Below are 26,975 nucleotides of genomic sequence, written 5' to 3'. Positions count from 1 at the left end.
TGGAGTTTCAGCTTTAGGATCAGTCCTACCAAAGAACACCCAGGACTGATCTCCTTTAGAAAGAACTGCTTGGATTTCCTTGCAGTCCAAGGGATTCTCAAGAGTCTTCTCCAACACCACAGTTCAAAAGCATCAATTCTTCGGTGCTCAGCTTTCTTCAAAGTCCAACTCTCACATCCATACATGACCACTAGAAAAACCATAGCCTTGACTAGACAGACCTTTGTTGACAAAGTAATGTCTTTAGCCTTGACTAGACAGACCTTTGCTGGCAAAGTAATGTCTCTGCTTTTGAATATGCTATCTAGGTTGGTCATAACTTTCCTTCCAAGGAGTAAGCATCTTTTAATTTCATGGCTGCAATTACCATCTGTGGTGATTTTGGAGCCCCCCAAAAAATAAAGTCTGACACTTTTTCCACTGCTTCCCCATCTATTTCCCATGAAGTGATGGGACCAGATGCCATGATCTTCGTTTTCTGAATGTTGAACTTTAAGCCAACTTTTTCACTCTCCTCTTTCACTTTCATCAAGAGGCTTTTGAGTTCCTCTTCACTTTCTGCCATAAGGGTGGTGTCCTCTGCATATCTGAGGTTATTGAGATTTCTCCCGGCAATCTTGATTCCAGCTTATGCTTCTTCCAGCCCAGCATTTCTCATGATGTACTCTGCATATAAGTTAAATAAGCAGGGTGACAATATACAGCCTTGATGTACTCCTTTTTCCTATTTGGAACCAGTCTGTTGTTCCATGCCCAGTTCTAACTGTTGCTTCCTGACCTGCATATAGGTTTCTCAAGAGGCAGGTCAGGTGGTCTGGTATTCCCATCTCTTTCAGAATTTCCAACAGTTTATTGTGACCCACACAGTCAAACGCTTTGGCATAGTCAATAATGCAGAAATAGATGTTTTTCTGGAACTCTCTTGCTTTTTCCATGATCCAGCAGATGTTGGCAATTTGATCTCTGGTTCCCCTGCCTTTTCTAAAACGAGCTTGAACATCTGGAAGTTCATGTTTCACATATTGCTGAAGCCTGGCTTGGAGAATTTTGAGTATTACTTTACTAGTGTGTGAGATGAGTGCAATTGTGCATAGTTTGAGCATTCTTTGGCATTTCCTTTCTTTGAGATTGGAATGAAAACTGACCTTTTGCAGTCCTGTGGCCACTGCTGAGTTTTCCAAATTTGCTGGCATATTGAGTGCAGCACTTTCACAGCATCATCTTCCAGGATTTGAAATAGCTCAGTTGGAATTCCACCACCTCCACTAGCTTTGTTTGTAGTGATGCTTTCTAAGGCCCACTTAACTTCACATTCCAGGATGTCTGGCTCTAGGTGAGTGATCACACCATTGTGACTATCTTGCTCATGAAGATCTTTTTTGTATAGTTCTTTTGTATATTCTTGCCACCTCTTCTTAATATCTTCAGCTTCTGTTATGTCCATACCATTCTGTTAGATCTATACAACAGCCTTGTCTAACTCAATGAAACTAAGCCATGCTGTGTGGGGCCACTCAAGATGGGTGGTTCATGGTGGAGAGGTCTGACAGAATGTGGTCCACTGGAGAAGGGAATGGCAAACCACTTCAGTATTCTTGCCTTGAAAACCCCATGAACAGTATGAAAAGTCAAAATGATAGGATACTGAAAGAAGAACTCCCCAGATTGGTAGGTGCCCAATATGTTACTGGAGATCAATGGAGAAATAACTCCAGAAAGAATGAAGGGATGAAGCCAAAGCAAAAACAATACCCAGTTGTGGATGTGACTGGTGATAGAAGCAATGTCCGATGCTGTAAAGAGCAATATTGCATAGGAACCTGGAATGTCAGGTCCATGAATCAAGGCAAATTGGAAGTGGTCAAACAGGAGATGACAAGAGTGAACATCAACATTCTAGGAATCAGCGAACTAAGATGGACTGGAATGGGTGAATTTAACTCAGATGACCATTATATCTACTACTGTGGGCAGGAATCCCTTAAAAGAAATGGAGTAGCCATTATGGTCAACAAAAGAGTCTGAAATGCAGTACTTGCGTGAAATCTTAAAAAAAAAAAAAAAAAAAAAACAGAATGATCTCTGTTCGTTTCCAAGGCAAACCATTCAATATCACAGTAATCCAAGTCTATGCCCCAACCAGTAAGGCTGAAGAAGCTGAATGGGTCTATGAAGACCTTCAAGACCTTTTAGAACTAACACCCCAAAAAGATGTCCTTTTCATTATAGGGGACTGGAATGCAAAAGTAGGAAGTCAAGAAACACCTGGGGTAACAGGCAAATTTTATCTTGGGATACAGAATGAAGCAGGGCAAAGGCTAATAGAGTTCTGCCAAGAGAACACACTGGTCATAGCAAACACCCTCTTTCCAACAGCACAATAGAAGACTCTACACATGTACATCACCAGACGGTCAACACTGAAATCAGATTGATTATATTCTTTGCAGCCAAAGATGGAGAAGCTCTATACAGTCAGCAAAAACAAGACTGGGAGCTGACTGTGGCTCAGATCATGAACTCCTTTTTGCCAAATTCAGACTTAAATTGACGCAAGTAAGGGAAACCACTAGACCATTCAGATATGACCTAGATCAAATTCCTCATGATTATACAGTGGAAGTGAGGAATAGATTTAAGGGACTAGATCTGATAGATAGAGTGCCTGATGAACTATGGACAGAGGTTCGTGACACTGTACAGGAGACAGGGATTAAGACCATCCCCATGGAAAAGAAATGCAAAAAAGCAAAATGGCTGTCTGGGGAGGTCTTACTAATAGCTGTGACAAGAGAAGTGAAAAGCAAGAGAGAAAAGGAAAGATATAAGCATCTGAATGCAGAGTTCCAAGGAATAGCAGGGAGAGATAAGAAAGCCTTCCTCGGTGATCAATGCAAAGAAATAGAGGAAAACAACAGAATGGGAAAGACTAGAGATCTCTTCAAGAAAATTAGAGATACTAAGGGAACGTTTCATGCAAAGATGGAAGACAGTATAAATACAGATAAATCAGTAGCTATTGTGGTAGTATTACATGTTGAATTCCCTGGAAATCAACTTGGTGAGATGGAGTTTAACATAGATGACAGTTTTAAGAAGTGTTGGTGATATCACCCACTGGAAGGAAGTAGGAAGTAGAAGTTGTAGGACTCAATGTGTGTATTAAATGGCTTGCTGGTTTCAGTAAGTGACAAATTTGCCCCATCTCCATGGGTTTATAATACTCAAACTCTGTTACATGCTCTATTACTTCTGTTGTATATATGTTTCCAATGCTCAGCCTTATAGTTCTTGAAACTTTTAATGAATTAAAATTAATCTGAGTTTGGGTAAAAAACTTAAACTTAGAAGCAAGCAAATAAGGATTATCTATGTAATTGTTTACCCAGAGTGGAGAAAGTTAAGTCAAATATATAAAACCCTCTGCCAGGATTCATAGACTATTATCACATTAGTTAAACAAATTTATATACATATATATATATATATATATATAAAACAAATTGTATATTGATATAAAATATATTAACATATAATTTGTTGTAAATTAATATACAATTTGTTATATTTGTTATATATATATTTGGAGAAGGCAATGGCAACCCATTCCAGTACTCTTGCCTGGAAAATCCCATGGGCGGAGGAGCCTGCTGGGCTGCAGTCCGTGGGGTCCCTGGGAGTCAGGCATGACTGAGCGACTTCACTTTCACTTTTCACTTTCATGCATTGGAGAAGGAAATGGCAACCCACTCCAGTGTATTTGCCTGGAGAATCCCAGGGACGGGGGAGCCTGGCGGGCTGCCATCTATGGGGTCGCAGAGAGTCGGACACGACTGAAGTGACTTAGCAGCATATATATATATATATATATATTGTTATATATAACAATATATAAATTATTATATATTTATATACAATTTGTTTTATATGTAGAACAAATTTTAGCATTTAAGATGATTTCACCATATATCACATTCACAGTTGAAGTGAATTTTTATAATACACATCAAGATACTAAAGAAAAGACCTAAAATCAAAAATACTTTTATCACATTCTTTGGATAACTTATCCTTTTACAAAAGAATTTGCAATATAATGTTTCACTTATAGTGTAGTTAAAATCATCTCTTTCAAAGCACACATACACTGGTGTGCTTTGATTTCCTTTTAATAAGTGAATCCTTTGGCTGGATAATTTGTGTGTGATAAAATAAAAAGTGAAAATGGTAATCCACAATAAAAGATTACTCATCTGACCTGTTAAATATATCCACAGAAAGAAAGGGAATGGGAAAAGTTTTATTATAATAAAATCTACAAGTTCTTTGTAGATTTACCCACCATAACTCCACCAGTAACTTAATTCTTATCTCCATGGGACTGTATTTTCTGAGATACCACTAATTCACTCCATTTATAGTCTCCAAAGGCTAATTTTATTATATAACAAACATTTTCAAAAGGTGATATGGTGTTTCATTCACAGATGACTTATAACAATTATATTAAAGAATTACATCATGTGATATAATAGAAAAGTGCTTTTAAAAAGCACATTGATCAAAACACTACATTAAGAGTATCAAAAATACTCCAGATTAAAAATGTGCTAGTTCCCCAAATCCCTTTGTAATCTTGGAGGTCCAAATCTTTACTGGCTGTGAGTTTTTATTCATATTGTTTAACCTTAGTGAATGACATTGTCCTCATCAATAAGTGAGGATAATAAGCCCTTCCCAATGTGTTTACAAATTGATTAAAAGCTCATGAGCTCATACGTGACAAGAAAAACCAACAAATTTTCATGTTTCTATGGATTTCAAAGGTACCATTCAATAATCAAATATTTATTTAAAAACTATTATTGTTAAGAATCTTGCTTGTTATGAGAGTATCTTAGGAAGACTTTGCATGCAAACAAATAGTTATGTATTAAAAATGCTAATTTGATTCTCTCTCAAAATAAATATATGGATTATTTTTCATTCTTCACAAGTTTTTTCACTTCTAATCATCTGTCAGAGAATATTTTTTAGTAAGGCTTACTTATGAAAGTTATTTTAAAATACCTAAATGAACCTTGGTCTAACTTCCATATACTGAATTGTCTTTTCCTAAGACATTGTATCACTGATACTGCTCACAGCACCAATTGTCTTGCTGCTCACACAGTTCACACTGTTCGCTGAAACCAGGGTAGGCAAGGCATGAGCCAAAAGCCAAGAAGGAGACTCAAGGAGCTGTAGGAACTGCAGACCTGTTTACATTCTCCTGGTTGGCATGGCAGCTGCAACACAGCCTCTCTCCTGGCTGATGCAGCAGCCATAGTAGCAGCCATAACATAATCATAACACAGTCATGACATAGCCAGGACATAACGTCATATAACATAACTATGATGGCAATCCAATCCAGCTTCAATGCAGCAGCAGCCAGGGCTTTCATGGTGAGGCTCCTACAGGCATGCTGCAAAAAGGAGCACGTGACCAAGTGAATACCTTACGATGCACATGTGTAGTGCTACAAGTGATCTCAGCTCCTTCTTGTTCTTCAGTCACTGAGTTGTGTCCAGCTGTTTGTGACCCCATGGACTGTAGCACATCAGCCTTTCCTGTCCTTCACTATCTCCTTGAGTTTGCTCAAACTCATGTCCATTGACTTGGAGATGTCATTCAACCATCTTGTCCTCTGTTGTCCCCTCTCCTCCTGCCTTTAATCATTATTTACAAAATGTGGGGCAAAAGCCAGAAGCCATGGGATGAGAGAGGCTGACCATGCAATCTTGGCTAATTTGCTGTTTCTCTGCATACATATTTTGAAACAACCACATTGAAATTGATTTGCCTACTCACTACTTATTAATGATGCTGTGAAAGGGCTGCACTCAATGAGTCAGCAAATTTGAAAAATTCAGCAGTGGTCACAGGTAAAGGTCAGTTTTCATTCCAATCCCAAAGAAAGGCAGTGCCAAAGAATACTCAAATTACTGAACAATTGGAATCATCTCATCTCACATGCTAGCAAAGTAATGCTCGAAATTCTCCAAGCCAGGCTTCAACAGTATGTGAACCATGAACTTCCAGATGTTCAAGCTGGATTTAGAAAAGGCAGAGGAACCAGAGATCAAATTGCCAACATCTGTTGGAGCATCAAAAAAGCAAGAGAGTTTCAGAAAATCATCTACTTCTGCTTTATTGACTATGCCAAAGCCTTTGACTTTGTGGATCACCCCAAACTGTGGAAAATTCTTAAAGAGATAAGAATACCAAACCACCTGACCTGCCTCTTAAGAAACCTGTATGCAGGTCAGGAAGCAACAGTTATAACTGGACATGGAATAACAGACTGGTTTCAAACAGGGAAAGGAGTATATCAAAGCTGTATATTGTCACCCTGATTATTTAATTTATATGCAGAGTACATCATGAGAAATGCTGGACTGGATGAAGCACAAGCTGGAATCAAGTTTGCCAGGAAAAATATCAATAACCTCAGATATACAGATGACACCACCCTATGGCAGAAAGTGAAGAAGATCATAGAACCTCTTGATGAAAGTGAAAGAGGAGAGTGAAAAGCTGACTTAAAACTCAACATTCAGGAAATGAATATCATGGCATCTGGTCCATAACTTTACAGTAAATAGATGAGGAAACAATGGAAATAGTGACAGACTTAATTTTGAGGGGGCTCCAAAATCACTGCAGACAGACTGCAGACATGAAATTAAAAGATGCTTGCTTCTTGGAAGTAAACTCATGACCAACCTAGACAGCATATTAAAAAGCAGAGACATTACTTTGCCAACAAAGGTCCATCTAGTGAAAGCTATAGTTTTTCCAGTGGTCATGTATGGATGTAAGAGTTGGACTATAAAGAAAGTTGAGTGCCAAAGAATTGACACTTTTGAAATGTGGTGTTGGAGAACACTCTTGAGAGTCCCTTGGACTGCAAGGAGATACAACCAGCCCCATTCTAAAGGAAATCAGTCTTGAATATTCATTGGAAGGACTGATGCTGAGGCTGAAACTCCACTACTTTGGCCACCTGATGCGAAGAACTGACTCATTAGAAAAGACCCTGATGCGGGGAAAGATTGAAGGCAGGAGGAGAAGGGGCCAACAGAGGATGAGATGGTTGGATGGCATCACCAACACAATGGACATGAATTTGAGTAAACTCCCAAAGTTGGTGATGGACAGGGATGCCTGGCGTGCTGCAGTCCAAGGAGTCACAAAGAGTCGGACACAACTGAGCAACTGAACTGAACTGGACTGAACTTATTAATTGTATGACCAAAGAAAACTTTTTGCTTTTCACGTATACTTAGTAATTTTTGAAATAAAGAAATCAATATTTCTTTTCAGGAAATTTGGCATAGAGTAGGTATGCTAATAGCTATTGAAATTATTATCCATCTATTCTTTTTTTTTAATTAGAGGATATTTGCTTTGCAATATCATGCTGATTTCTGCCATACAAGACTCGAATCAGTCATAACTATATATATATATATATCTCCACTCTCTTGAGCCTCTGCCTTTCCATCCCACTCCTCTAGGTCTGTGATGACTGAGTACCAGGCTGAGATCCTTATATTATACAGAGGCTTCCAACTAGCTGTCTCTTACACATGATTCTTTATATAAGTCAATGTTACTTTCTCAGTTCATCCATCTCACCTTCTCCTTCTCCCACTGTATCCACAAGTCTGTTCTCTCTGCCTACGTCTCCATTCCTTCCCTGCACGTAGGTGTATCAGCCGGGCAGCTGTGACCAGCACACTAAGCATGGCCGAGAGGAGTTACCCCACGTCCGAGGTCAGGAAGCAACAGTTAGAACTGGACATGGAACAACAGACTGGATCCAAATAGGAAAAGGAATACATCAAGGCTGTATATTGTCACCCTGCTTATTTAACTTATATGCAGAGTACATCATATAGTACATCCAGTACAGAAAGGCTGTACTGGAAGAAACACAAGCTGGAATCAGGATTGCTGGGAGAAATATCAATAACCTCAGATATGCAGATGACACCACCCTTATGGCAGAAAGTGAAGAGGAACTCAAAGCCTCTTGATGAAAGTGAAAGAGGAGAGCGAAAAAGTTGGCTTAAAGCTCAACATTCAGAAAACGAAGATCATGGCATCTGGTCCCATCACCTCATGGGAAATAGATGGGGAAACAGTGGAAACAGTGTCAGACTTTGTTTTTGGGGGCTCCAAAATTACTGAAGATGGTGACTGCAGCCATGAAATTAAAAGACGGTTACTCCTTGGAAGGAAAGTTATGATCAATCTAGATAGCATATTGAAAAGCAGAGACATTACTTTGCCAACAAAGGTTCGTCTAGTCAAGGCTATGGTTTTTCCTGTGGTCATGTATGGATGTGAGAGTTGGACTGTGAAGAAGGCTGAGCACCAAAGAATTGATGCTTTTGAACTGTGGTGTTGGAGAAGACTCTTGAAAGTCCCTTGGACTGCAAGGAGATCCAACCAGTCCATTCTGAAGGAGAACAGCCCTGGGATTTCTTTGGAAGGAATGATGCTAAAGCTGAAACTCCAGTACTTTGGCCACCTCATGCGAAGAGTTGACTCATTGGAAAAGACTCTGATGCTGGAAGGGATTGGGGGCAGGAGGAGAAAGGGATGACAGAAGATGAGATGGCTGGATGGCATCACTGACTCGATGGACGTGAGTCTGAGTGAACTCCGGGAGTTGGTGATGGACAGGGAGGCCTGGCGTGCTACGATTCATGAGGTTGCAAAGAATCGGACACAACTGAGTGACTGTACTGAACTGAACTGATAGATTGGTTATAGCTTTTCTTCCAAGGAGCAACTGTCTTTTAATTTTATGGTTGCAATGACCATCAGCAGTGATTTTGGAGCCCAAAGAAATAAAGCCTGTCACTGTTTATTGTTTCCCCATCTATTTGGCATGAAGTTTTGGGACTGGATGCCATGATCTTAGTCTTTTGAATGTTGAATTTTAGGCCAGCTTTTTCACTCTCCTTTTTCAGTTTCATCAAGAGGCTCTTTATTTACTCTTTGCTTTCTTCCATATGGGTGATATCATCTGCATAACTGAGGTTATTGATATTTCTTCTGGCAACCTTGATTCCTGCTTGTGCTTCATCCAGCTTAACATTTTACATGATGTACTCTGCATATAAGTTAAATAAGCAGGTTGGCAATATACAGCCTCGATGTACTCCTTTCCCTATTTGGAACCAGTCTGTTGTTCCATGTCACATTCTAGCTGTTGCTTCTTGACCTTCATACAGATTTCTCACGAGGTAGGTCAGGTGGTCTGGTATTCCTATGTCTTTAAGAATTTTCCACAGTTTGTGGTGATCCACAATGTCAAAGTCTTTGGCATAGTTCGTAAAATAGAAGTAGATGATTTTCTGGAACTCTCTTGCTTTTTCGATGCTCCAACAGATGTTGGCAATTTGATCTCTGGCTCCTCTGCCTTTTCTTAATCCAGCTTGAACATCTGAAAGTTCATGGTTCATGTACAATTGAAGCCTGGCTTGGAGAATTTTGAGCATTACTTTGCTAGCATGTGAGATGAGATGATTCCAATTGTGCAGTAGTTTGAGCACTTTTTGGCATTGCCTTTCTTTGGGATTGGAATGAAAACTGACCTTTTCCAGTCCTGTGGCCACAAGTTTTCCAAATTTGCTGGCATATTCAGTGCAGCATTTTCACAGCATCATCATTTAGGATTTGGAATATCTCAGCTGGAATTCCACACCTCCACTATCTTTGTCTGTAGTGATGCTTCCTAAGGCCCACTTGACTTCACACTCCAGGATGCCTGGCTCTGGATGAGTGATCACAACATCCTGGTTATCTAGGTCATTAAGATCTTTTTGTATAGTTCTTCTGTATATTCTTGCTACCCCTTCTTAATATCTTCTTCTTTTTGTAGGTCCATACCATTTCTGCCCTTTATTGTGCCCATCTTAGCACGAAATATTCCCTTTGTATCTCTAATTTTCTTGAAGAGATCTCTAGTCTTTCCCACTCTATTATTTTCCTCTATTTCTTTGCCTTGATCACTTAAGAAGGCTATCTTATCTCTCATTACTATTCTTTGGAACTCTTCATTCAAGGTGGATATATGTTACCTTTTCTCCTTTTCTTTTCACCTCTCTTCTTTTCTCAGCTATTTATAAGGCCTTCTCAGACAACCATTTTGCCTTCTTACAGTCCTTTTTCTTGGGGATGGTTTTGATCACGGCCTCCTTTACAATGTTACAAACCTCCATCCTTAGTTCTTCAAGCACTGTATCAGAGCTAATCCCTTGAATCTATCTGTCACTTCCACTATATAATTGTAAGGGATTTGATTTAGGTCATACCTGGATGGTCTAGTGGTTTTCCCAACTTTCTTCAATTTAAGTCTCAATTTGGCAATAAGGAGCTCATGATCTGAGCCACAATCAACTCTTGGTCTTGTTTTTGCTGACTGTATACAGTTTCTCTATCTTCAGAAACAAAGAATATAATCAGTCTGATTTCTGTGTTGACCATCTGGTGATGTCCATATGTAGTCTTCTCTTGTCTTGTTTGTAGAGGATGTTTGCTTTGAGCAGTGCATTTTCTTGGCAAAACTCCATTAGCCTTTGCCCTGCTTCATTTTGTACTCCAATACCAAAATTGCCTGGAACTCCAGATATCTTGTGACTTCCTACTTTTACATTCCTGTCCCCTATAATGAAAAGGACATCTGTTTTGCATGTTAATTCTAGAAGGTCTTGTAGGTCTTCATAGAACTGTTCAACTTCAGCTTCTTCAGCATTACTGGTGGGGGCATAGACTTGGATTACTGTGATATTGAATGGCTTGCCTTGGAAACAAACAGAGATCATTCTGTCATTTTTGAGGTTGCACCCAAGTACTGCATTTTGGACTCTTCTGGTGACTATGAGGGCTAACTCCACTTCTTCTTAGGAATTCTTGATCACAGTAGTAGATATAATCATCATCTGAATTAAATTCATCCATTCCAGTCCATTATACCATTGATTCCTAAAATGTAAATGTTCATTCTTGTCATCTTCTGTTTCACCACTTCCAATTTGCCTTGATTAGTTCAATTGTATGATTAGTTTATATATCCACAGTCTTCCTTTACAGCTTTTCTGTATTATCAGTACCTAATATAGATTTTGGTATACAGCTTACACTGAAAAAACACCTGTTAAATGAATTAAGAAAATGATTTGTCTTATTTGTGGTCAATATGCTTCCAATCACACATTTCAACCTTATAGTCTGTCACATATGACTCTCAGCCCTGTCATTAATTGTATGAATTGATTGGACAGGTATAATCCTGTAAGCTGCAGTTCTAGTTAAAACTCCATTATCAAACTCTGCATGAGTTTCTGGACTTGGAAAAAAGGTCTCAGAAAAAAAGAAAACCTGAGGTCTTGTGATTCTTTATTACAAACTTCCTCCTTCAGATTACTTGTCTTTTAGTTCACGTGTTTTATAATAAGTCCAGAAATAAGCTTATTTCAGTTTAGAATTGGACCTGAATTTTAGAGTTCTTGTAGTAAAATTTTTACTTGTACTCATTTTTCACCTTAAAGATAAAAATAGAACATAGAAACAGATTTTTTTTTTTTTTTTACTTCCCATGAGTGCATGCTAAGTTACTTCAGTCATGTCCAACTCTTTGTGACCCTATGGACCATAGCCCACCAGGCTCCTCTGTTCATGGGATTCTCCAGGCAAGAATACAAGAGTCAGTTGCCATTCCCTTTTCCAGGGGATCTGCCTGATGCAGGGATCAAACCTGCTGTAAGTGACAATAAAATAATCAAAGCTTCATCCATACAAATTCTTTTTTTTTTTTTTCATTTCTCTTTTTGATATATAGAATGCTTATTCTAACTAAGTTCTCTGATGAGCACCTGCAAAGTAACTGCTTTCTCTTAACCATGAGATCAAAACAACCAGCAGTATTTTTAGTCAGACTATTCTCTCTAGTTGCCATTCCTGCTCCAATTAAGAATTTTTTTCACATCAATTTGGTCTCAGATCAACCAGAATCTTGCCTGAAACAAGGACTACTTTTACATTAAAAATAATCAAGTTTTACTGCTTTTTATTCTAGGAGGAAGGATTTAAATGAAAAAAGCACACTCTCCATCAAAGTGCAGGCTTTTCTTTAGTATTTTTGCATATGTCTTTATGAGATAAAAATAATCTGTTCACAATTTTAAAAATCCATTTATTTTTTTAACCATTTATCATTTATTTATTATTATTATTTACTTTACAATATTGTATTGGTTTTGCCATACATTAACATGAACCCACCACGGGTGTACATGTGTTCCCCATCCTGAACTCCCCTCCCACCTCCCTCCCCGTACTATCCCTGTGGGTCATCCCAGTGCACCAGACCCAAGCATCCTGTATCCTACATCAGACCTGGACTGGCAATTCGTTTCTTATATGATATGTACTGCTGATGCTATAGCTCCTAGGAAGCGATAACACAAAGACAATTCCAGGAGAAACTGTTGAATTTTACCTGTATTAACAGGTGATACAAAATAAAGCAGTTAGGGCTGATATTATCCTTTGGGTCATTGAGATCTCAAAACACAATTCAGGTCATAGTTATTTCTTTTCTGTGTCTAATTTCTAGGCCATACCCATATTTCAATTTATGAGAAATAGGCATTCATTTGGGATTGTTTGCCGTTAAAATATTTTAACTATAATAAGTTGATTTGAAAAGTCATAATGAACACAATAAAAACTTGTAGTAAATGTATTAGAAGCTAAATATATATACTTTTAAGAAAACATTTAAGATATTTAGTTAGAATAAATTGATATCCAAATAGCTTTCCAGAATTTATAAATTCAATGAGGATGAAAAGAGGAAACTAAAACCATATAATCTCTAAAGAGATATTACAACCCCATTGCTCACTGTGTTGTGTTTGTAAGAGTAGTCAAAGGAAGTTAATTGAGAAACCTTGTCATGCTTTGTTTTCAGATTGAGGGGAGTTGTTGGGGAAAACAAGAAAGACAGCTTCTATCTTTAACTGTCAGTGAAAATGAGTTTAAAGCCATACATTATGTACATTTGAAAGTTAAGGAAGCTGATTTTTATTAGAAGTTAGTGTGTAGCTTTTCAAACCAAAAAAAAGGTAGTAGAATACATTTTCCTTTTTGTTTTACCACTTTACTTATTTATAGTAACTATTATATACTTGACTATTTACAATGAAATGCAGCATGTGTGTAAAATCCAAAACACTTTCCTCAATAATGAATTCCTTCCTATTTATTCATTATGCCTTGACTGTTTACTAGTCCTTCATGGTTTTGAATGAATTTTAAAAGATTGGATTGTAAATTCAGCAAATTTTAAATTGTAAGCCATCTCTCAAAAATGTAATTTATAGAATTTCTCTTAGAATATTAAAGTTGATGATTTATCTCTTTCATATCCATTCAGTATATTTTCTTGACTGCTTACCTTCATCATTCATCAGATTAACAAACATTAAATTTGAGGGTCTACATTGTATTGTTATGAAATAATACTACTTTAGCATGAAATGATGACAAGTTTTGTTTTAATCTCCTTTATAATTGATAGTGATAGGAAAAGCAGAACATTTTCAATAAGCATTTCTCACCAGGGAAACAAGATTTTACAAAATGGGAATTCTAAGACAATGTTTATTTACAAAAATATTGGACTCCTATCATTTCCAAGAAACTATTCTAAAACTCATTTATTTAATCAACCAAGCCTAAGAAAAAAGGAAGGTACAAATGTACTGAGCTATGAATACATTAATAAAAAATAAAAGAAATATAAATAATGCATACCATTCTTTTTTAAGACCACTTTATTTTTAGGACAATGTTTTTAAATTGTGCAAATGCAAGAAAATTTAAGGGAAGACAATTGAAACTCAATCAATGCATTAGTCCTTCATACATTCAAGTTAGTGTTTCAATAACTATAATATTTCTAGAATAATCAAAATGGATGAGTATAATTAATTTGTACACACCATCCCAGGCTTACATAAAATGAAAGTAACATGACATTTTCACTCACATTTATAGAAAAGGGGCCCTTATATCTTCATTATATTTTGCTTGAGTGCACAAGTCCCTCTAATTTGGCAAATTCATGCTTGGTTTTACATACCATTTTTAGCATGACAGATGATTAGGAAGCAGTTTGGGCACCAGACAACCCCAACCACTTCTGTTCTTAATATGCTTGAGTGGCTTTGATTGGTAGTAGAAAAATTAATATGTAAAAGCTATTATAAAGAAATACAGTAATTATTCAATGTGTTATAAAGCTATTGTTTAATTTATCCCTACACTGGAAATTTGTATGCACTATACATAGAAATTAGGAATGCACACATAGTCTGAAAAGCATGATATTTAAAATTGGATGGTAGAGATTTATTGTTAAAACTCTCCTCTCACTGCTCGACAAAGAAAAAGAAACCTTGCTTAGATAATGATAGAAGAGTAAGGACAAGTTACAAGAGCAGTAATTCTTTAAGCTCCTTCTTGCCTCGCATCTGAACGCTGTGTTATGTTGGCAGATCTGGGGAACTTTAGTGGCCGGACGAGAAGCGCAGTGTCCGTGCGGGAAGGCCAAGGGGTCGTCCTCCTGTGCTCGCCGCCACCTCACTCGCCAGGTAGGTTGTCTCCCTTTCCTATAGCTGCTCCTCTCCTCCTGTGTGCTCGTTCCTTTAGACAGGGTGTTGACTGGGGAACATTCAGGTGACGTGTGGGTGGTTTTCTCGATGTGTATCAGGGCACCAGGTGAGTAATTAAAGACCATATTCTCTAAATGCCACAGGACAGGAGACTGAGCTCCTCTGATAAGACTGTTTTATGGCCTGAGTATGGACCATCCTGGTTATGGATGTCTCTCTCTGCCTGCCACCAGGGAGGAATATACTACCTGGAGCACAGGGAAAGTGATAAGCTAAGAGAGTTAGCAACTTTTCAAAATTGTTGGGAATGTCAGAGCTGAGTTAACTGAACATCAATGTGCTTCTTGTTTCAGAAGATAAGCTGGAAACTGGGTTGTTTATGGGGTAATTTTTCACACTGGAACAAAAAATGTTAAGAAATATTTCTTGAGTTTCATACAGCTATGATTTCCTTGTTATTTTCTGACTACCTGAGTTCTTGTTTGTAAAAGTTATAATAGTAGGTAAGTATTTCTCAGGGTTTGAAGTAACAGAATAGTCAACTGTGCTCAGATTAATTATTTCCCCTCTCTCCAACTCACAGATAATTATATACATTTTGTTTAAGTTCTATAGTTTGAAGTGAGTACTTCTTTGCAACTCAGTAAAGTTTTCCTATAATGCAATTTAAGAAAGGCCAGCATCAATTAAAGAGAAAGAGAATCAAATGTGTATTTCTACTTGAGAAATAATGAAGATTTTAGTTAACAAGTGGAAACAGAATTCAAGATCCTGGTACCTCAATCAATTTTTCTTTTTTTGTTTAGAGTGAAAACCAAACTTGTCTCTAGGTTGCATTACTAGTGTAGTATTGGGGCCCAATTTTGTTCTATCATAGATAATCCTTATCATGCTTTACAATAAGACCTCAAATCAGTTTTTTTAAAGTTCCTCATCTCTATCAGACCCTAATTTTCTTTTTAATTGAAAGAAAAGTAAACTAAGTTTCAATAGGAAAATATTTTTGAAAATATTTTACTTTGAAACTAAGATAATAATCATTGTGAGGAATAATTTTTGAGTTATACCAACTTCATTCCAGTATGTCAATTCAGTTGTTCCAATCCTTTTGTGAGTAGTTTGTGAACTTTACAGAAAAGATATCCAGTCTTACCTACATGTGTTTTACCTTTTTAAAAATGGATTTTAGTAGTCTTAAGAGAATCCTATGAAATTAATATGTTATGTTTAATGTTGGGTTATTATATTTAGTCTGAAGAGAAGTATTAGATAAATGTTAGAAATAATAAAGGAGGGGAAGAGGGAGGGGGGCTAGGGAAAGGAGGGGAGGGGAAGAGGCAACAGACTGCAGAGGATGAACGTGTTCATCAGCAACTTTACAGGGATTAGCAATATGCAGTGACTCCCATGGGGAAAAAGCAAGATTTTCTCTGAGATACAATCTATGTTGTAGGGCTGTTGAAACATATGTTAAAAAATGAAATGAGAGAGAATGATTCAAGAAGCAAAATGGTAAGATTACACACAAACAAATTTTCCAATTGGCAGAGAAAACTATATACAGAAGATTTATAATGGGAAAAAATAGTATAATAAATTGTATACATGACAAGCATAAGATAAGAATATGTATGAATAATTGATTAAATAAATAAAAATGTAATCTTTGAGATCAACAAGAATAAAGCTGGCTTATTTGTTACTGTATATGACAATATATGTGTCATAAGAAATATTAGACTTATTAGATACTTTAAATTTGTAGAGGTTATATTCTACTAGGTACACATGTTGAAGTGTTATATGAAATGACTTATTCAAACATCAGTGTTAACATGACAGAATCTGGGGGGACACATGCATGGCCCGAAATAACTACAGTAGCTCAGCTTCCAGGCCAATGTCTAACACTTACAAGTTGGTCATTTAGCCCTTGATTAGCCAAATCCTATAATATATCTCTAGTTTTTGTTAAGCATGTCAATTATATTCTGGTTCCAACTGAAACTTGCACATCCCACGAAGACATGGCTTCCACTGCAGCCCTTTAAAGTTATGGCTGTTTATTCTGTCACATTGTTTATGCGCCATTCAAAGTGAGACTGGAACACATATTCTCCTTTTCTCCTCATTGCACATTCTCTATTCTCCTTACAAAAAAAAAAAAAAAAACCTCTGTTTTTAAAATTTCAGTTTAGACTCTGCAAATCTTCGTTGCTGTCATTTATACACTCCTAGCTTACTCCTTTTCATTTTGTCTTCTTTTTGCCATTCCAGTGGTCTTGGTTTACAATCATTCTCAGGCACTTCATCTGCTATTATCAGCAGCTGTGGTTTCTTAACTGGGCTTCCAGTTAAGGTAGCACTTGTGGTAAAGAGTCTGCCTGCCAACGTAGAAGACACCGGGGACTCAAATTTGTTCCCTGGATCAGGAAGATCTCCTGGAGTAGGAAACAGTACCCTACTCCAGTAGAGGAAATGGCATGCCTCTCCAGTATTCTTGCCTGGAAAATTCCATGTGCAAGAGGAGCCTGGAAGGCTACAAGCCATGGAGCCACAAAGAGTTGGACTTGGCTGAGCGACTGAGCATTCGTATATTTTCTGTTCACTGCTTCCTTGATTCCAGGAACCCTTCAACCTCATTGAAATCTGCAAATCGTTGATATGACCTCCTTTTCACCTTTGTTGCCCTTCTTTGAGTCTCATTTTTCTCCTTCAATCATTATCATTTTTCTTGCTTACAACCTTAATTACTTCAACTGTCTTTTGCCTTACAACACTCAACAAAATCCTAATCCCAATGTAAACCCATTCTTCAATCTGAAATTACTCAACTTTATATGACTATAAAGGGAATTCCCTCACAGTCCTGTGGTTAGGATTCCACCCTTTCACTGCCAAGGGAACAGGTTCAATCCCTGGTCAGATGAGTACTAAGATCCTACAAGCCGCACAGTATAGCTAATACCTATGTATATACATATGTATGTATATATGACACTATAAAAATAGTTAGGCACATTAGTCTAAATTTTGGGGCTTCCCAGGTGGTGCTAGTGGTAAAGAACCTACCTGCCAATGCAGGAGACATAGCAATGTGGCTTGGATCTTTGGCTTGAGAAGATCCCCTGGAAGAGGGCATGGCAACCCACTCCAATATTCTTGCCTAGAAAATCCCATGGACAGATTCCCTGGTGGGCTACAGTCCATAGGGTTTCAGAGTCAGACACAATTGAAGTGACTTAGCACTCGTGCACACAGTCTAAATTTAAAATCCAAACTATGAATCTCAAGTACACTTACGCTGACCAGAAATTAAGGGGAAAAAAACCAAACGTAGCCCTCTCACTGTAATTTTGTCAAAACTTCAGTGTGTCTCCCATCATTCAATTTTTCTCCCATCCTCACTTTCAGCTGATAACCATTTCATTGTGAAAAGAAAAGCAATTAGAAGATAACTTACACAAGCCTTCATCACCAAATTACACACTTATTAACATTTGTTTCATATTCTAACCTCTCCTTTTTAGTATAGATGTACTGCTGTGCTTCTAAGGTCCATCCCTCAACCTTTGTACTGTAATCCATCCTTATTTATCTACTCAAATAAATTGCTTTAGTAATTCTCTGTTCTACTCTTCTAAATTTTCACCAGAGATTGCTTACTTTCTTCTGGGTCAAAACAATACAAAGCAAACCTCTCCTCTTTCAGCTACCACCTCATTTTTTTCCACTCCTTTCCATAGCAAACTCTTCAGAGGCTTTGTATGTGCATTATCCAGTTCAACTCTGATGCTGTCTTTTTGTCTCTTTCTTTCTTTCTGCCCTCTTTCTCTGTCTTCCTCTAACTTTTTAATAGATTTATTGAGAGCCAATTTCTACCCCAATACACTCACCTGCTTTAAGTGTACGGTTCAGTGAGCTTCTGTATGTTTAACACAATTGTGCCACTGTCGCCACAGCCGAGTTTAGAACTTCCATTATGTCACACAGGCATTTCCACCTATGTCCTCATGCAATCACTGATCTCCTTTCTGTCTCTACATTTTTACCTTTCCTAAAAATTTTATTTTAGTGAAATTATACAATGTGCAGTCTCTGTGTGTGTGCACTTAATGTTTCTAAGGTGCGTCCATATTTGTCGGTATGTTATTCCATATTGCTGAATAGTATTCCATTGTATGGATTTACCTCAGTTTATGACATTTTTTACCATTACAACGTTATTTTCAGCCCTCATATTGGAAACTCCTTCTTTTATAAAACACTTTCTTGCAGAATTCCGCACACACTAGTTTTCCTCTTACCTTACTTTGTAATCCCCTGTGTTGATTTTGCCCCATCTCCTCAAACTCATAATCTTACGGTCACTCACATGTCAGGTTTTGAACTTCTTTCTTTAATATACCCTCATTCCCTGATATTTCACCCCATAATACTCTTTAAATACTGACATCTCCCAAATGTATGTCTCCAATCAGGAATCTGATTGTACATCTAACTACTTACTCAGCATTTCCATTTGCATGGCTAATAGCCACTGCAAACTTACCCATGAGTAACACTGAATTCCTGGTTATATCTTCCCCAAATATGAGATCTTTTCCTCCTAAATTAATGACAGTTCCATTCCTTGCAATTCATCAGTGTTTGACACATTTTTTTTACTTTCCTTCACACCTCACATAAAAATTGTCAGCAATTTTGTAGGTCCTACTATAAATTTTATCTGAAATCTGACAATTTCTCATACCTTCCATGCCAGTTCTCTAGTATAAGGTATAATTATCACCTACCTGAGTTATTGCAGTAGACTTTTAATGGTTCTCTATTATTTTTGCCTTTATCTTTTTAAAATCTGTTCTCAACATGGTAGCCAAGAGTGACCTTCAGTTCAGTTCAGTCGCTCAGTCCTGTCTGACTCTTTTGTGATCGCATGAACTGTAGCACGCCAGGCCTCCCTGTCCATCACCAACTCCCGCAGTTCACCCAAACCCATGTCCATTGAGTAGGTGATGCCATCCAACCATCTCATCCTCTGTCGTCCCCTGCTCCTCCTTCCCTCAATCTTTCCCAGCATCAGGGTCTTTTCCAATGAGTCAGCTCTTTGCATCAGGTGGCCAAAGTATTGGAGTTTCAGCTTTAGCATCAGTCCTTCCAAAGAACACCCAGGACTGATCTCCATTAGAATGGACTGGTTGGATTTCCTTGCAGTCCAAGGGACTCTCAAGAGTCTTCTCCAACACCACAGTTCAAAAGCATCAATTCTTTGGCAATCAGATTTCTTTATGGTCCAACTCTCATATCCATACATGACCGCTGGAAAATCCGCAGCCTTATAGTTTTTATCATGTCACCTCTCTGTCCGAAACACTCCAAAAACTTCCTGTCTGCTAAAGATTGAATTGAGTTATCCTTAAGTTCATATGAAGCCCCAGTGTTTGGAGATGGTTCCTTTGGGAAGTAATTAGGTGTATAGAGGGACCTTGAGGGTAGGACCCCCTTGATGGAATTAGTGCCCCTATAAGAAGAGACATCAGAGAGCTTGCTCTTTCTTTCCATAATGTGACAATTTAGTGAGAAGGTGGCCATCTGCCAATCAGAGACCTTTCAGCAGAAACCAACTAAGCTGAAACCCTGATCTCAGACTTTCAACCTCAGTATCATTTACTGTTGTTTAAGCCAGCCAGTCTATGACATTTTGTAATGGCACCCTAGGCAGACTAATATACCATCTCATTCACAGTCAGTGCTCAAGTCCTTACTGACAATAGCTTGAATTAGACAAGGCTATGGTCCACGTGGTCAGATAGGTTAGTTTTCTGTGACTGTGGTTTTCATTTTGTCTGCCTTCTGATGGAGAAGGATAAGAGGCTTATGGAAGCTTCCTGATGGGAGAGACTGACTGAGGGGGAAACTAGGCCTTGTTCTGATGGGCAGGGCTATGCTCAGTAAATCTTTAATCCAATTTTCTCTTGATGGGCAGGGCTTTGGTCCCTCCTTGTTATTTGACCTGGGGCCAAAACTATGGTGGAGGTAATGAATATAATGGTGACCTCCTTCATAAGGTCCCATGCAGGAACTGCTACACTCAGTGCCTCCAACCCTGAAGCAGGCCACCACCACACCACACTTCTGTAGGAGACTCCTGGACACTCATGGGCATGTATAGATCAGTCTCTTGTGGGGTTACTGCTCCTTTCTCCTGGGTCCTGGTATGCACAAATTTCTGTTTGTGCCCTCCAAGAGTCTGTTTCCCAGTCCTGTGTAAGTTCTGGTGGCTCTGTGTTGGGGTTAATGACGACCTCCTCCAAGGGGAGTATGGCTTATGCCATACCCAAGTCTGCTGCACCCAGAGCCCCTGCCTCTGCAGCAGTCCACTGCTAACCCATACCTCCACAAGAGACACTCAAACACAGTTCCGTCTCAGTCTCTGTGGGGTCTCTGTGTCCTGGTACACACAAGGTTTGTTTGAGCCTTCTGAGCATCTCTGGCTGTTATGGGGGTTTGATTCTAAATGCAATTTCATCCCTCCTACCATCTTTCTGGGGCTTCTCCTTTGCCCTTGGGCATGAGGTGTCTCTGCAAAGTCGCTCCAGCGCTGCACAGCTGCTACTCCAGTGCCTACTGTACTTCTGGGGCTTCTCTGCCTTTGGGCATGGGATATTTCCTCACAGTCACTCCAGCACCATGTAGCCACTACTCCAGCTCATTGTTTTGGGCTCCAAAATCACTGCAGATGATGACTGCAGCCATGAAATTAAGACACTTGCTCCTTGGAAGAAAAGCTATGACCAACCTAGAAAGACTATTAGAAAGCAGAGATATTATTTTACAACAAAGGTCCATCTAGTCAAAGCTATGGTTTTTTCAGTAGTCATGTATGGATGCAAGAGATGGACTATAAAGAAAGCTGAGAGCTGAAGAATTGATGCTTTTGAACTGTGGCGGAGAAGACTCTAGAGAACACCTTGGACTGCAAGGAGATCCAACCAGTCCATCGTAAAGGAAATCAGCCCTGAATATTCATTGGAAGGACTGATGCTGAAGCTGAAACTCCAATACTTTGGCCACCTGATGTGAAGAACTTATTTGTAAAGACCCTGATGCTGGGAAAGATTGAAGGTGGGAGGAGAAGGCAATGACAGAGGATGATATGGTTGGATGTCATCATCAACTCAAAGGACATGAGTTTGAGTAAACTCCAGGAGTTGGTGATGGACAAGGAGGCCTGGCTTGCTACAATCCATGAGGTTGCAAAGAGTCAATCACAACTGAGTGTCTGAAATGACTGACTGAAAATAACTTGGAGAATCCTCAGCATTTGATGCCATATAATCTCTCTGATCTTATCTACTATTCTCTTTTTTGCTTTTTCATATATAGTTGTATTAGTTTCTCTGATATTCCATAGGAACTAGGTATAGTCTTGCCTCAAAGTCTTTCCAGTTGCTATTTTCAATGCCTGATTCCTCTTATGCTTGCCATTTGAATGGCTCACTACTTCACATTCAAACTGCTTGGTGAAAGTTTTTCTAATTTTCCTATTTTGATATGAACCCCCACAATTCCTTTCCTCTTTCTCTGTTTTCTTTTTCTCCACAATGATCATTGCTTTCCATACATGGTAGAAATTTACTTACTTGCTTGTTCCCTGTCCTCTTGAAATAGAATATAAATCCCACGAGGGCAGAATTTTTGTAGTTTTTGTTCACTGCTGAGCCTCATGTCTAGAACAATGGAGTACAGGCTCAAAACACTTGTTGAGTGAGTACATGCATAATATTCATAAATATATAAAACTGGCCAAGGTTTTTAGCCCATACATAACTATCAGAAACTGAGAAAGAAATCCTAAGAACAAAGAAAAATAGATCAGCTGTGTAGTAAGAAAAATTTCTTACCATTCACCTTTCTCTTATAATGATGTGAATTGAAGAAGAGATAAGTGAACATGATTCATATTATCAATATGGAAGAATAAAATAAATATAAAATAAAAATAAAAACTGTAACCAGATTGGATTTTTAAATTTAGGTCACAATCATACTGTGAAGTAGTGGATTAATCTTAATGCTTTGTTTTATCAATTAGAAAGACAGCTTTGAAATTGTCTTGGGGAGGTCAAGTCAAAAAATTCTTGCTGTAGAGGAAGGGTGAGTGTAGAAAGAATAAGCCAGGGCTACTCAATGAGAAAGACCTTGTGATTGCTTTCCTGGTCTGGCACCTGTTAGCAAAGACCTCAACAACTGCCTTTGTTTTGGTGGGATGAGATTGTGCACTATGAAATGAATAAATAACCTGATCCATACTAGAATCTCAACCCCAAATTTCTGTCAAGTTGAAATAGTTACATATTGGGTTGGCCAAATATTCGTTTAGGTTTTTTTTTTTTTTTTTTTTTTTTTTTTTTTTGATATTTTGTGACATCTCGTTGTGGCTTTAATTTGCAAGTCCCCAATGACAAGTGATGTTAGGCATTTTTAATTATTTTGTCATCCCTCTCTGGAAATGTTTCTTCAAATCTTTTGCGATTCTTATGGGGGTATTTGTTTTCTTACTGAGTTGTGTAAATTCTATATGTATGCTGGCTGTATATCCTTGGTCAGGTACATATTTTGTAAATTTTTTCTTGAAGTCTGTAGCACGGTTTGTTTGTTTTTAGTATCTTTCAAGAAGAAAAGTGTCTCATTTTGATGGACTCTAATTCACACCATTTTTGTTTATAGTTTCCTTTTCATGTTTTCTAAGAAATCTTTGCCTAACTCAAGACCACAGAGATTCTTTCCAATATTTTCAGGAAATTCTATAGCTTTAAGTTTTACATTTAGGTCTGTGACATATTTAATGTTAATTTTATAAATAAGGGGTATAGGTCTTATAAAAAAAAAATAAATCGTTTAGGTTTTTCCATAAAACGTTATGGAATGGTTGACCGATCTAATAGGTCATCACAGCATACCTAGTTAACTGATGCTTGATTATCTTTTGTTTCCCACTCTTATTTTACTGCTGCTGCTGCTGCCATTTCCTTACTACTGCTGCTGCTGCTAAGTCACTTCAGTCGTGTCCGACTCTGTGCGACCCCATAGACGGCAGCCCACCAGGCTCCTGTCCCTGGGATTCTTCAGACAAGAACCCTGGAGTGGGTTGCCATTTCCTTCTCCAATGCATGAAAGTGAAAAGTGAAAGTGAAGTCGCTTAATTGGTTTATTATTTTATTTTATCAAAAATTTAAATGAAGTGTTGGAAGTAAATATTTCCTAATATTTTAATTTCCCCTAGTAGATTATATGTTCCTTAATGGTGCAAAACCTTCTACCTCATATTTGCATCTCTAATACTTAGTGCAATACCTGACACTTGTAAGTATATGAAAAAGTAGAAAAGTAAGTATTCATTAAATGCATGTTTAATAACTAAATAAATGTCCTGATTCTAATGAGAGTTTCATAGGGCTTTAAAAAGTTTTTATCAGGCTCCTGCATTCAGTTTATAATAACCAACTCTTATTTATGATAGATATTTGGGTCACCTAATGACACATTCAAATATTATTATTTCAAATATTGTTATTGAAATATTATTTCAAAGTTTAGCAAGTACTAAAATTTAGTGATAACTATATGAAATTATAAACATTTTATGCATCAAAGATTAAATAATATTCAGAAATAGCCATCAAATCCATTTTCTTATTGGAGAAGGCAATGGCAACCCACTCCAGTACTCTTGCCTGGAAAATCCCATGGACGGAGGAGCCTGGTAGGCTGCAGTCCATGGGGTCTCGAAGAGTAGGACACGACTGAGCGACTTCACTTTCGCTTTCACTTTCATGCATTGGAGAAGGAAATGGCAACCCACTCCAGTGTTCTTGCCTGGAGAATCCCAGGGATGGGGGAGCCTGGTGGGCTTCCGTCTATGGGGTCGCACAGAGTCGGACACGACTGAAGCGACTTAGCAGCAGCAGCCATTTTCTTATTACCTCAAATGGATGTTCAATGCACATTTTTTCTCCTGTGATTAAAAGCAAAGGCTAGGGTTGATTTATTTGCTAAATTTCCCCATTTACTTTCCAAGAGAGCAATATTAATTCCTGTCAGTAATATATGTGAATAAAAACATTTTGACTGGATACTGAAGTAGCTATTCACCTACCTGTAGATAGATTTATCTTTTTAGATTCTTAAGCACATCTGATGAAAGTGATTTTTGTTGCCAAAAAAAAAAAAAAAAACATTTCTGTCATTTAGAAATTTTGAAATTCAGGATTTTACTATTTTAAAAAAGCTCTCTGAAAATGTAAAAATAAGCCTCATAAAATCTATGACCAAGCATAGAATTACTCAAAGGTTTACATGTTATCACCACAGACTTTTAAATAGCAAATCAGTAATTATTATTTAACTTTAAATATGTTTTGGTCCTATTTTGTGCAGAAGTATTATCTCAGAAGCTTACACACTTATATCAAAGTGGAAATTAAAATTCTTGTACATCTACTAGACTGCAGTTAAAAATATATCAAGAATGCAACATTTTACAATATACAATCATATTTTCATATTTGTTGAACCATAAAATCCTTGCAAGGGCTTCCCTGGTAGCTCAGCTGGTAAAGAATCTGCCTGCAGTGCAGGAGAGCCTGGTTTGATTCCTGGATTGGGAAGATCCCCTGGAGAAGGGATAAGGAACCCACTTCACTATTCTTGCCTGAAGAATCCCACGAACAGAGAAGTCTGGCAGACTACAGTCCATGGATTGGCAAAGAGTTGGACATGACTGAGTGACTAAGTACAGCACAGCCAGCATAATCCTTGCAAAATATCTTCGAGTTAGCGATTATTTGTCATCCCTATTGTAGAGATGAGGCACCTAACGAAACTTTAGAAGGATTAAGCGAAATACTTAAGCTCTCATCCTTAGTAAATGATGGAGCCAGGATTTCAGTCTTTGGTATATTTTATGCCATATAATATATATTTTGGGTAAGGCAAACTAAATAGCTTTATATATATATAATATATATATACTTTATACCAAGAACAGAAATAAGACTTCTTTAAAAAAAAATGGACACATTAAACTCTCAAAATTCTTATTTTATAATATCAAATATTGTACTTACTGTTTTATTCAACAAATGCTTATTGAGTATACATTATCTTTTAATTAATGAACTTAGCCTTTTTATTTATACCACCTCATTTTTTACTAATTACTGTCCTTTTTCTATGATTTATTTACCCTCATTTCACTTTTTCAGACTTTTTTTAATTAACAGAAGTTTTTAAATGAATGTTTCCTTCTACTCAATTTAAAATTATGTATTTTATTTCTATTATTTTAGAAATAATATGTAAAATCTTAATATGCCTATTTAAAATAATTTTGATTTTATATGATTGCTTCTGGAGATTAATTGATTCAATCATTTATTCAAGAATCAAACAGAATTTGAGGAAGAAAAAGAACTTAGTGTTATGGCTAAGATATAAAATTGGTTTAGAACAGAATAAGTTTAGTTGAGTCATGGATATGTGAAGAATTATGTACCTGTAGATAGTACAGAGCCTTCTTCAGCAATCAATGCAAAGAAATAGAGGAAAGCAACAGAATGGGAAAGACTAGAGATCTCTTCAAGAAAATTAGAGATAACAAGGAAACATTTCATGCAAAGATGGGCTCAATAAAGGACAGAAATGACATGGACCTAACAGAAGCAGAACATATTAAGAGGTGGCAAGAATACACAGAAGAACTATGCAAAAAACATCTTTACGACCAAGATAATCACGATGGTGTGATCACTGACCTAGAGCCAGACATCCTGGAATGTGAAGTCAAGTGGGCCTTAGAAAGCATCATTACAAACAAAACTAGTGGAGGTGATAGAATTCCAATTGAGCTATTTCAAATCCTGAAAGATGATGCTGTGAAAGTGCTGCACTCAATATGCCAGCAAACTTGGAAAACTCAGCAGTGGCCACAGGACTGCAAAAGGTCAGTTTTCATTCCAATCCCAAAGAAAGGGAATGCCAAAGAATGCTCAAACTACCACATAATTGCACTCACACACTAGTTAAGTAATGCTCAAAATTCTCCAAGCCAGGCTTCAGCAATACATGAACCATGAAGTTCCAGATGTTCAAGCTGGTTTTAGAAGATTCAGAGGAACCAGAGACAAAATTGCCAACATCTGCTGGATCATCAAAAAAGCAAGAGAGTTCCAGAAA

The 26,975-nt window shown here is 37.6% G+C and overlaps 1 protein-coding gene across 1 annotated transcript in view; it reads left to right on the top strand.

Annotated features, from left to right (window-relative positions):
- CNTN5 (contactin 5) overlaps positions 1–26,975 on the top strand; it is a 1,678,169-nt gene that overhangs the window by 1,139,662 nt on the left and 511,532 nt on the right. The window contains exon 8 of the mRNA XM_086338280.1: positions 14,622–14,717. Coding sequence (XP_086194406.1) covers positions 14,622–14,717 — 96 coding nt within the window. The remainder of the gene's footprint in view (positions 1–14,621; positions 14,718–26,975) is intronic.

The sequence above is a fragment of the Bos grunniens genome, chromosome 15 (genome assembly GCF_055505025.1).
Source record: "Bos grunniens cultivar Pamir isolate PY7600 chromosome 15, Bosgru_T2T1.0, whole genome shotgun sequence".
NCBI classification, from domain to species: Eukaryota; Metazoa; Chordata; class Mammalia; order Artiodactyla; family Bovidae; genus Bos; species Bos grunniens.
The sequence above is the reverse complement of the archived record's forward strand: the minus strand, read 5'-3'. Positions and strand labels throughout refer to the sequence as shown.